Below are 11,362 nucleotides of genomic sequence, written 5' to 3' on the forward strand. Positions count from 1 at the left end.
TGCCAAGGCGAACCTTCCCAAACTCGATCACGATCTCTCCTGCTCGCGAACTCAGCCACGAACGTGTTTTCCTCTACCGATCTAAAGATCAGACCTTTAGGGTTACCCCAGGCCGGACGAAGTGCACTGATGATTGTCTGTATGTGTAGAACACGTCGGTGCAGAACCTTCCTCGCTATCATCCACTTCTCCGGCTGACCTTCTTCTCTATCATCGAGAACCAGCGGCGTCGCCTCCTCTTCAGTAATGTCCAGTTTACCTAGGGCCTTCGCCAGCTTCGCCCTTGCCGCGCCCGGCGACAGGGGCTCCTTCCCATGGCCATGCCCCACTGATGAAGCCATCCTCGGGATCACGATCCTGTGCGCCGCGCCGTAGATCGGCGCGCGCCGTCGAGTTCCACCCGTAAAACCCTAATCGCCCTTGGCGGCGCTCCGCGAGTTTCGGGGGAAAAACTGGGGGAATTAATTAAATCAGATTGCATCTAAGTATACATTCCTTTATTTCCCATTCCAAAGATTCCACTAGTCTAAGTAAATCGTATTCCTACAAAGTCCCCTATTCCATTGTTTACCATCCCTGCACTCCGAACGGGCCCTGAAATTATTTATAGTCATCTCACGGGCTGGTTCTTCGGCCCTGACCGAAAGCGTCGACGGACCGGACCACACACAGTCGACATCCACTACTCCACACCCCCACAACACATCCAGTCGGCGACACCATGACCCGCCGCCGCCGCCGCCGCGGCGCTCGCCCCGCCTCGGCCCCGGCGGCGCTGGAAGACGACGACCTCCTACGGAAGATTTTCCTCCTCCTCCCGCCTCAGCCCTCCACCCTTCCCCGCCTCTCCGTCGTCTGCAAGCAGTGGCGCGACGTCGTCACCGACCCCCAATTCCTCCGCGGCTTCCGCGACCAACACCGGAAACCTCCCCTCCTCGGCCTCGTAATGGGCCACACCGGGCACCGCTACTTCAGGTCCGATCTCGACCCTCCAGACCACATCCCGCACGAGCGCTTCTTCCCTCGAGACATCCGCAGCATGAACATGGACATATTCGACTGCCGCCATGGGCGCGTCGTCTTCTTCGCCCAACAGCTGGGCGAGGTCGTGCTGTTTGACCCCGCCACGGGAGGCCGCCGTTGTGTGGTCGTTCCACCAGTGTTTACCGGAAAGGAGATTGGCGTCTTCAACGCCGCCGTGATTTGCGTTTCCGGCGACGAAGGCCACGTGCACGGCGATTGCCACACCAGCCCATTTCAGGTGGTCTTGATGGGCATCAGTGACGACTATAGACAAGCTTTCGCCTCTGTCTACTCATCGGAGTCTGGCATATGGGGCGATATCATCTCCATTGAGAATCGTGAGATGTATGATTTGAGGCAACCCAGTACACTTATTGGAAATGCCCTTTACTGGTTGTTTCCTGGAGATGATGGGGAAGGCATACTGGAGTTTGATTTGGGTAGGCAGAGCCTAGCCAACATAGAGATGCCGCACGGTCTGGAGTACTATAGGCATCGCAGTCTTCAGGTCATTTTAGCAGACGATGGCTGTGTCGGCCTCGCCATTTTGTCGTGCTATAAATTTGAAATGTGGGAGAGGAAGGTCAGTTGTGATGATGGTGTTGCTGGATGGGTATTGCAGAAGACCATTCAACTGAACACGATCCTTGGATTGGGGCCTATGGGGGGACTGCACAATTTATTAATGGGGTATGATGAAGTTGATCATGTGATTTATATAAGGACGGACATCGGTTTCTGCATGGTTCGACTTGAGTCAATGCAGTCCAGGAATCTCGGCAAAGAGAATTTCAGCAATACTGCCTATCTTCCCTACAGAAGTTTCTATACTGCAGGTAGTTCTCTGTCTTTACATTTGAGCAAATAAAAATATTGATATATTTTTAGTAGTACTTGTTTCCTGGAATAATGTGATAGTAGTACTGAAGTGTTTGTGTAACTGCTTAACTCTACTTGTCGTATTCATATTTTCTTTGATATTAGTGAAGACTGGACTAATGTCATGTTCAGAGAATGCAGCCAGTTTTAACTAATTTTATTCCATGACTGGATGTAATAAAACCGTTACGGGCCTTGGCAAAATTTCCACTGTTTAGGCATTGTGCTTTCTATTATTCTCCGCTCATTTCATATCCTATGGAATCAGTAAGAGGTCCACTTATTATTAGATGATTTTCTGTGTATCAATTGTTAAAACTAGTGTGTTTTCTGTTTGTGTTTTTTGTCATTTTCCGCATCTTTCCTATCTTGTGGCATTAAGCTGAGGATTATAAGTTCTTGGTTACTGACTAGTTAGTGTGTGTTTGCCGAGAAAATGTAAAAACGTGAGGATAGGCGATGAAACAATGTTCTTGTAACATTTTCACTTTTGGATGTTCAATTCCCCCCTTTTAGTTCTTACAGTTATTCTGTTAAAAGCAGTAGTTTTAACCACAATATCACACCAATGGCCATTTATCATTTTCTGTGCGACAAACTCATCTGTCACCTACTCATACTAACACTCAAGACAAGACTATGAGGTCTGAGTTCATCTTCTTTGCTTGTTTTCTCAGTTTCTTGGTCTTCCCTCTTGTCCCCTTTTTTTTCCATTTTCCCAGTCTGATGATATCACTTCTCTGTGCTAGTGAGTGACTTGGCGGTATGCGAGAGGGGGACTGGTGACCTCTTTGCACCTCTTGCGGATGATTACCTCCTTGCTTCATGGGGTGTAGGAGCAGTAGGAGGTAACGAAGCAGCTACCTCGAGTGAAACCTTACCGGAAGGAGGTAACATACATGTATCTTGGGATTTAATGGGTCTGTAATCTGTTATACATTGGAGATTTGGACTTTGATAGGTCGATTAGTAGCTGAATTCTTTTTTCTCGAATACGCAAAGCTTGCGTATCATTGCATTGATAGAAGAAAATAGAACGAGTACAGATAGGAGTACAACACATGGCACGAACGCAGGCAGGCGTGAACATGGTGACCGGAGCAGAAAGAAAAGGGATGCTCGACCCGAAGAGAGGATACATCACAGCTAAACCTACCAAACCCGAACCAAGAGTGGCAACGCCGAACCAACTCGACCATCAACATCTCGGGAACCAAAACCGGGGACACCGCGAGCGAGCAAGATGGCGCCTTCAAGAAGGAGGACGACGTCGAGACGCCGTCGCCATCCGATCCGGAGGAACCGGACCTAGGGTTTCCCCTGAGCTCGAAGAGGGGCGCAGCCGAGGGCCTTGACAACGCCTCCAGGAAGGAAAACGACGTCCGCAGACGCCGGTGCTGCCAGCATCGGCAAGCCGAGCAGGGATTTCTCCCAGGCCTGAGGCTGAGCAATCCCATAGCCACCATGTCTGGAAACGAAGATGAGGACGCCAACGCCGGTCGGAGTCACCATGTCGGAAGGGGGTTGGCGGGGCTGCAACTGCCGTCGAAGGGTGGCACCGCCTCCGAACCTACGAACATTGGATCTGGCAAAAGCGGGGGCTTTGAAGCATACAAGGTAGGGCGGGCGCGAAGCAAGCCATAAGGGGGTGGGGCGACGGCGATTGGCAACGCCGGCAAGCAAGGACTGGAGGGACGCAGATCCTGGCTACCGTGGCCATAGTCGTCGGGACATCGGGGGACCAGGCAAGCTGGAAGGAACATAGCTGCTGGGTCGCTGAGGCCCGCCTTGAGGGCTTCAAGACCACCACTAGCACTGTATACTCGCCGCCACCGCGAAAGCCGTCTCCGTGGCTCGAGGGAGAGGACGAGCCGCCGGCGGCGAGGGGCCCGCCAGCAGGAAGGTATGCCGCGGACACCCATGCGACCGGCCGCAGGTCCCGCGCCCAATCCAAGGGCAGCACCACCAGCAGGGCTGGGCCACGCACGGAGGGGGAGGGAGAACTGCTGGGGACGGCGCCCTGTGGCCAAGGCTAGCACACAACGGCCATCGCTGGACAGGCAGAGCGCAGCAGCTGGGAGGGGGGTGCCACGTGGGGCACTGGGGGGAGGGGGATGCGCGCGCAGGGGCGGATCCGTCCCGCCGCCGTCCTCCCGAGGCGCGGCACGACCAAGCTGGCCGGCCCCCCCGGCGGCGGCGCAGCGGCGGCGGATCTGGGCGGGGAGGTGGCGTCCTGCAGCGGGGCGGATCTGGGGGCGGGGAACGCGCGGGGGGGGTGGGGGAGGAACGGATTCCCCCCGCCGCCGCCATCCCGGGGCGCGGCGCGGCTTCGCCGGCCGGCCCTCCGGCGGCGGCGCAGCGGGGGCGGGCGGAGGGGGGTTTGACCGGCGGCGGTGGGTGCGGTTTCCCCCGTGTCGCTAGGGAGGGCGACGCGGGGGCGGGCTCGAGAGGGTTACTGTTAATTTGGAATGTGATTGCACCTGCTGCTCTGCTAGTTAGTGATTCTTTTTTGCCTCATTCCTGTCAACTTTTTACAGTAATAAATAAATAAACAGGTTTGTGTGTGCCACTTTCCTTACCAAGATTCCCCATGCGGATTTGGAATGCAGGGATATTGTGGGTTGGTCTGACTTGGGGCTTGATTCTTTCATTCTCTTCTCGCCCTGCAGGAACGTTCGGCAAGCCAAAGCACGAAGATCAAGGAATGGATGCAGATCTTGTGCCTAGCCGGGTACTCAAGCAAACTCGAATTGATGTGATGTTCAAGAAGGAGACGGAGACAAGATCAAAACTTAGCAAAGCTTGGGCAAAATGGTTTCGGAGCAATGGTGTTCCTGGAAATAAAGCAGACTGCCCACACTTCCGTAGTGCCTTGAAGCTAACACAGGAGCTAGGTACCCGCTTCATTGTTCCTACAGGCAACGAAATAGACGGTGCAGATCTGGATGCCAGTGATGAAGAACTTCCATAGGTATTTGGAAGGCAGACTGCTTGAGGATATGGGAAGTTTAACTAGTTTATATCATATTTTGGACAAACAGATTTTGGCTATGAACTGATGATCCATGCTTTTGTAAGTTGGGTGTAGGGCTAGTTGAGTAATGCTTCATGAAAGTGTACTGAGGCCTTTTGACCCTTGTTCCTCGTGAAGATGCCAGCTCGTTTCTGTTATTTTCTTTTTTCTTTGTTAAGTTGACTAAATTTTTAATAAGATCCTTGTCTATTATGCTATGGGTGTCCTCAGTATAGGATGCCTGCATTATCAGGTCAAAGCTAAGTATTCCGTAGATGACAGCTAGTAATGCAACATGGTTTATAAATTTTGTTTGATTGTTTTGCATCATTTTTTAACACCCCCTTACTTTTGATTTTAGAAAGCTTCTTCCTGTTCACCAACTACACATGAAAATCTTCAATTTCTGTGGCCAACCCAATGACGGTTTACTGCAAAAATCAAGCGGCATGACAAATCGACAAGAGATCGATGGCTGATTAGAGCGAAGATCCGGAGACAGAGCTCCATGATTGTCACATTTTCAGGCCATGCAAGAAGCTTGAGCTTTTGTGTGAAGAGTACACCCCAAGCCTGGCCGGTGTGATATACTGCCCACTAACCAATCAACCTTTTCCAATAATCACACCCTTGAATCCACATACATACAGTGGAATCTACCTTTGCTTCCTCTACTCCGCCTTCTCTTTCAACATTGCGCGGAGTCATTAGCGCCTTTCGACACCTCTTATCATGCTAGAAAGTCAAGTTGTTTAGCCACACTTTATGGCCGTTTTTAAGCTGGTGGTTGCCTGCTCACCCGGTCAAAAAACCACCCATCTGGAGCCCCTATCTTTCAGAACCCTCTCATGGCTAATCTTAGGCAGTCAGGCAGATCTGGATCCGTGTGTGCTGACTGCTAAACAAAGGTTGGTTGAGACTTGGGTGGTTGCAAGGCATGCAGCAGAGAAGCCAATGGCCTCTGCTCAAGTGTTCAGGTTAAGGCTCACACATCAGAGGAGCCACAATTAGAAGACGTTGGCTGCACACCTGACCCGAGTTGGTCGGTCATGCCCTATTTTCATGGAGTATCTTCTCAATTGTTCTCTGTAATAATGACTAAGGAAGTCGCTGCCATGACATCTTTGTGGCGTTAGATACATGTTATGCATATCTTTCTCACAAGTTGGAGTGTGACCTGAACCTTTGGCTGTAGGTGCAGTGCAACTGTGCAAGTGCCTGCGACAGCTCATCCATTGGCTCATTCCTTCCTTCCTAGACCTTTGCCTTGTGGCCTTGTGGCGCCTGCTATTCCGAGGATGTGGTGCACTGCTGGTTCTGAAGCTGAAGACCTGATCAAGGGCTGTGCTGTTTGGCTTCAAGTCACTTTGGAACTGCCAATTGTGTGATCTTGGTATTATTATTTTCCCTGTTGGTGCAAAGCAAGCAGAAATGGAGGCTCGTGCAAGTTGCAGCCGGTTTACTGGAGAAATAGTCTGCAAGTAACTCTATATCTAACTTAAGATTCTTCTAATAATTAGAAAGCTTGCACCCGAAGAGTTTGCTTATGGCTGACGGTAGGAGCTCTGTGTCTATATTATGGAACCCACCAGGCTATCCCTATTTAGCTATTTCCATTACTTAAAGCGGGAATACAAAGTCGAGCAGGCAGGGGGTGTGGTGACCGGAAATGCAGAGGCGAGTTGGGTCCTCATCAGAAAACCCGCTACGGAACGAAGACCTGTTGACAGTAGTATAAACTACACAGGGAACCTGCTTGAACCACATCAACTGCAGTAGTAGTATATCTTCAGTTCACTTGTTAATTTGTCAGTTCACAAGCTGATTGGCTTCCGATAGATAATCGTGGTCAGTCCAGGACATCATCTAATCCTGGCACCATAAAGAAACAAAGGAACGTTGCATCGAGAGCTCCACCAAGTAGAGCAGCACAGGATTGTGGTCCCGTCTGATTGGCACGCAATGCATTTTCTCTTGATAAAAAGAGGGTCCTTGGAGATGGTCATCGGCATCAAGCATGCATCGATCACAATGTTTTTGCTCGCCTTCTCGCAACCAACCTTCGACCGATCACCATTTTTCTTTCTCTTAACAACAAGGGAAGAGATAGCGGCCGTCGCGCACACCGACAACTTCTACAAATTCATCCTAGAAATGAAAAAAATATATATGTTACGTAGCCTGTTATTCGGACGCCATCCATACTGGACCTACAAAACAAAAGCATTGTTCTTCGAAGGTACACTTGAGTAGTACTAGTAGTAGTTTACTCAGCCGAAGCAAGGGATATGCCGCTGCATTTGCCCAGCAACACGGTGGATGTGACCCGAAGAAGTATGTCCAAGCAGGGCCCAAACAAGAGAAGAATCAAAGAACCCCGACCTGAGACGACGGCCTGCACAGGCGGCAGCTAGCCTCAAGTTTTTTTTTTCGTAGGAGAGGCGATGGGCACATCAAGTTTGCCTCACAGAGAGACTAACCTCTACTAGCTGGTAAACAAACCAGTTCAGCCAAGGCAGGCGAGAAAGGGACACGAACAACACAACGTTTGCGTGAGCTGTCTGCGCCCGCCTGCCTGCCCTCTCTCTCCAGAGAGAGAAAGCGAGGGCGAAGATGGCATGATTAGCGCTAATCTTTAACTATTTTGGCCGCTGCAGGCTTGCAAAGGCAACAGCAGGACAGTGGCTCAGCTAAGCTAGCTAGAACGGAGGGAGAGTGAGAAGCAAGGCTCGTCCTGTGCTCTCCTGCATGCTTGCTTGGTATACACATCCTTTTTTCTCTGTGGCAGTACTCCCACCTGCTTGCTCGTAATAAAGATTTGTTGCTCCATTGTGCTAACCAATCATTTCACCAGTACGTTTCAGGCTTTCAGCTTATGAGCTTCCATCAGTCTGAAATTTTGCATTCTTTCATGCACACTGCATTGTTGAGGCCGGCTGGGGTCCAGTGCAGTGCTCTCTGCTTGCTTGATGGCTTAGCTTCTCCTGGCTGATTGTCACCCTGTCAGTCAGAGGCACCAGCCAGTGGAACGGCTGAGGATTGTCACCCTGTCGACTGAAGCAAAGGAGTTGGTTGCTTGGTTGCTGGAGATCTCAGTTAGTCGGTCGGTCAGGTCAGTGCAGCAAAAGTAGGAGCTGGGCAAAGGTTAGCATTGACCCAGGAATTCACGGGGGTTCAGTACTTCAGTTACCACCACATGGACATGGGTAGCAATTAGCACAGCTTAACAGCAAGGCTAAAAATAACACTGCATATGCATGACCAAATCTCCATCCATCCAGAAAAGAAATAGAAGGAAGGAAATAAACTATGACGACCCGATAATAATAATAAAAAGGAATAGCATTTGAGTTCATCTTTGTTGGCCACTAACTCGCAGGCCGGCTTATTAATCCTGTCCATCCGGAGATGAAATCAAAAAAGGAATGCAGCGAAAACAAAAAAGAAATGTATTCTTTCTTTCTTTCTTTTTTCCTAATCAAGAACCTGAATGATGGCTTCTCTGAACTCTGAACTCTTCTTCTTCTTGGGTTTCTTTCTTGGAAGATTCTCTCTCTCTACCTTCGAGCTTGGAGCGCTTGGAAAGAATGACGGAAACGAATCGAATCAATCTGTACACATCCCCCATTGATGGCCTCGGTTTGCGGATCGAGCTTCTGCTTGTGGCTGGCTCTCGCTGCGGTGGGTCGGGCGCTCGAGTTCAGGCCTCCTCCGATGGAGCCGGCGGGAAGTTGAGGTCGAGCGACCCCGCCGCCGCCACCGGGTACCCCTGCTCCTGCTCCTCGTTGACGCTCACGCTCACGCTCGCGCTGCCGTAGAGCTCGCCGTCGGAGGAGAAGGCGGCGTCGGCGATTATGTGGGACCGCTTGTGCCCGCCCAGCGCCTGCCCCGACCCGAACACCCTGAAGCAGACCGGGCACTCGAACTTCTCCGCCTCGCCGGCGGCTGGCTTCTTGCTGTTGCCGGCGCCAATGCCGATGGCCACCGAGTCCGGCGAGGCCGACGGGGACAGGGTGCCGAACGAGGTGTAGGTGTCGACGCTCGGCTCCGGCGCGGGGGCGGCGGCGGCGGCGGGCGCGGCCTTGGGCGCGCTGCAGCTGGTGTTGATCCGCTTGTGGCTCGCGCGGTGGCCGCCCAGCGCCTGGTAGGAGCTGAAAACCCTGCCGCACCCCGGGCACTCGTAGCGGGTGCGCTTCGCCGGCGGCGGCGCGGCCTCGCCCCGCTGCTTCGGCGAGGCGGAGTTGAGCGCGTAATGGCTGGTCCTTCGCTTCTTGCTCTTGGCGACGCTCTTGGTCTTGGCGTCGCCGTACTGGAACAGAGCTGAGTCGTCGTCGGAATTGTAGCCGTAGGCGTTCCTCGGGAGGTGCGCCTGCTTCGGCGCCGGCGAGCCCCGCATGCCGCCGGTGGTGTCGCGCGAGAGCATCAGGAGGCAGAGCGCGACGTCCTCCTGCTCCTTCTCGAACGCGCTCAGCATCGGCGGCGGCGGCGCGGGGGCAGGCGCCGCCACGCGCATCGACCTGCGCCTCCGCCTGGGCGGCGCGGCCATCACAGCCACCGGCGCCGGCACCAGCGGTTCCATCGGCGCCGCCTCAATCTCCTCTTCCTCCTCCTTCTCCTCTGCCTCCGCTTCCGCCTCCGCGGCGAAGGAGTACTCCTCCTCTCCCAGCAGGTCCACGTCGTCGTCAGCGTCAGCCTCGTCGTACTCATCGTGATCCCTGGCGGCGCCGGGCGCATGGCTCTTCATGTGGCCGAACAGCGATCGCCACGACGAGAACAGCTTGCCGCACTCCCGGCAGGCCCTCTGCTCGCCCCCGTCGCCGCCCTGATCCTCCTCCTCGTCGGCGAAGTCGGACAGCCGGCGCGTCTTCTTGGGGTTCTCCCGGAGCCCGTAGCCGACGGCGCCATTGGCGCTGGTCCGGCCGCCGTTGGCGGAGGAGCGCCTCATCAGCTCGTCGTCGGCCTCCGGCAGCGCCTCGCCGAGCGAGATGTGGGAGCGCATGTGGCCGCCCAGCGAGCGACCGCACGAGAAGCCCTTCCCGCACACCTTGCACCTGTGGTGGTGGTGGTGGTGGTGGTGCATCCCCGCAGCAGCAAGCTCCCCCACGGCGTCCATGATCGATCGGCCGACCGGACGGACAAGAAGCAGCGATGCGGTGTCGATCGGATCGATCAGGAGGAGAGTGGGGAGGGGGAGGGGCCGCCTGGGGGAGGATCTGAGGCGGCGGGCGCGACCATTGGGGATCTGGGGGAGAGCGAATGAAGCTTGGGAGAGCTGAAGGAGTAGAGGGGAGGAAAGGTAGGGTGGTGTGGTTAAGCGGAAGGCGAAGCTAGCGGAGGTCGTGATCGATCGGAGGTTTTGTTGGAGCGATGGGTGCGGTTGAGGGGGAGGAGGAGAAATCCATGCATGGAAGCAAACTTCTTCTTTTTTTAAACAAAACAAAACAAACAAACTGACACCCCCAACCCCACACCCACACCCACCCACCCAGAGAGAGAGAGAGAGAGAGAGAGAGAGAGAGTCGCCGTGGAGGCCGCCACGTGGACTCGATGACCTGTCTAGTCTAGATGTGCCGGTCAAACATTTCTTTTCATTTATTTTTGATATAGCTCACCATTCATGCTGAATATTTGTTTCAATTCATGAGTCTGTATATGAATATTTGTTTCAAAGATTTTGTTGCTTAGTAGTAGCACCAGCGTTTAATAGGTTTCATTTTATTTTGAACTAGTCACTGCCGATTGTAATCCTATGAATCTAGAATAAATACCCTACTTTTCATCGAAAAAAAGGTTTCATTTTATTCGGATAGCCCACACAATTCTTCGGGGTGGAAGGAACAGAGCAAATTGACATTGTGAAGCGTTGATGGTCAATTTGAAAGGAAAAAATGTAGAGGGTCTTGCTTGCACATAAAGTGGTGTTGCAAGGATGAAATTATAGCTGTGCATATAGCTTGTAAATGTTTTGTTGTGTAATGCATTGTTATATCTGCAACCATCGTCACATAATGATTTAAAGCTCGAGCGAGTTTCTTTAGCGAGGAGAAATGAAGACCGTCACAAGGACTTCGACGACGAATCAAGCTAGTCAGGAAAAATACAAATGGTGTTAATTTACTGGCTTTACCTAGCGAGTAATAGCTGTGAGGTTTCTTCTTCTTTTGGTGAGTAATAACTGTTATAAGCAACGTGTAGACATCCTGGCACAACAAAATGAGCATTGGTTGCAAGGATTTTCCATTACAGCTAGTAGCACAAACAAGTAAGTCTTGTCATTGAACAGAACATCTCTGTTCCTAGCAGCACGCTCGGATGGGAGACTGAGCTGGCTGTCATGGCAAGCGGGCAGGAATAGAACCTGCTCCTGGGGAATGCATGAGCTCTACACCAACTGTGCCAATCCTTACCACAAAGACCGATGAAGTGCACGCCAGAAACAAGACTGTA

The 11,362-nt window shown here is 52.6% G+C and overlaps 2 protein-coding genes across 2 annotated transcripts; one reads left to right on the forward strand and one right to left on the reverse strand.

Annotated features, from left to right (window-relative positions):
• The first annotated feature begins 629 nt into the window (after window positions 1-629).
• LOC109768535 (uncharacterized) lies at window positions 630-5,133 on the forward strand. The gene is made up of 3 exons (XM_020327267.4): window positions 630-1,859; window positions 2,652-2,792; window positions 4,572-5,133. The coding sequence occupies exons 1-3, from the start codon at window positions 722-724 to the stop codon at window positions 4,871-4,873; spliced, it is 1,581 nt and encodes a 526-aa protein (XP_020182856.1). The 5' UTR covers window positions 630-721; the 3' UTR covers window positions 4,874-5,133.
• A 3,018-nt stretch (window positions 5,134-8,151) lies between these two features.
• On the reverse strand, window positions 8,152-10,310 carry LOC109768536 (uncharacterized). Its single transcript, XM_020327268.4, has one exon. It carries the CDS (start codon window positions 10,026-10,028, stop codon window positions 8,616-8,618), a length of 1,413 nt encoding a protein of 470 aa, XP_020182857.1. The 5' UTR covers window positions 10,029-10,310; the 3' UTR covers window positions 8,152-8,615.
• Between the last annotated feature and the right edge of the window lie 1,052 nt (window positions 10,311-11,362).

Source organism: Aegilops tauschii, chromosome 2 (genome assembly GCF_002575655.3).
Source record: "Aegilops tauschii subsp. strangulata cultivar AL8/78 chromosome 2, Aet v6.0, whole genome shotgun sequence".
NCBI lineage: Eukaryota > Viridiplantae > Streptophyta > Magnoliopsida > Poales > Poaceae > Aegilops > Aegilops tauschii.

Bases quoted from the DNA above. Each gene is read 5' to 3' on its own strand.
- LOC109768535 (XM_020327267.4), top strand. From the start codon at position 722: ATGACCCGCCGCCGCCGCCGCCGCGGCGCTCGCCCCGCCTCGGCCCCG. The intron at 1,860-2,651 runs GTAGTTCTCTGT...TCTCTGTGCTAG, and splicing joins CAGAAGTTTCTATACTGCAG to TGAGTGACTTGGCGGTATGC. The intron at 2,793-4,571 runs GTAACATACATG...CTCGCCCTGCAG, and splicing joins TGAAACCTTACCGGAAGGAG to GAACGTTCGGCAAGCCAAAG.
- LOC109768536 (XM_020327268.4), bottom strand. From the start codon at position 10,028: ATGGACGCCGTGGGGGAGCTTGCTGCTGCGGGGATGCACCACCACCAC.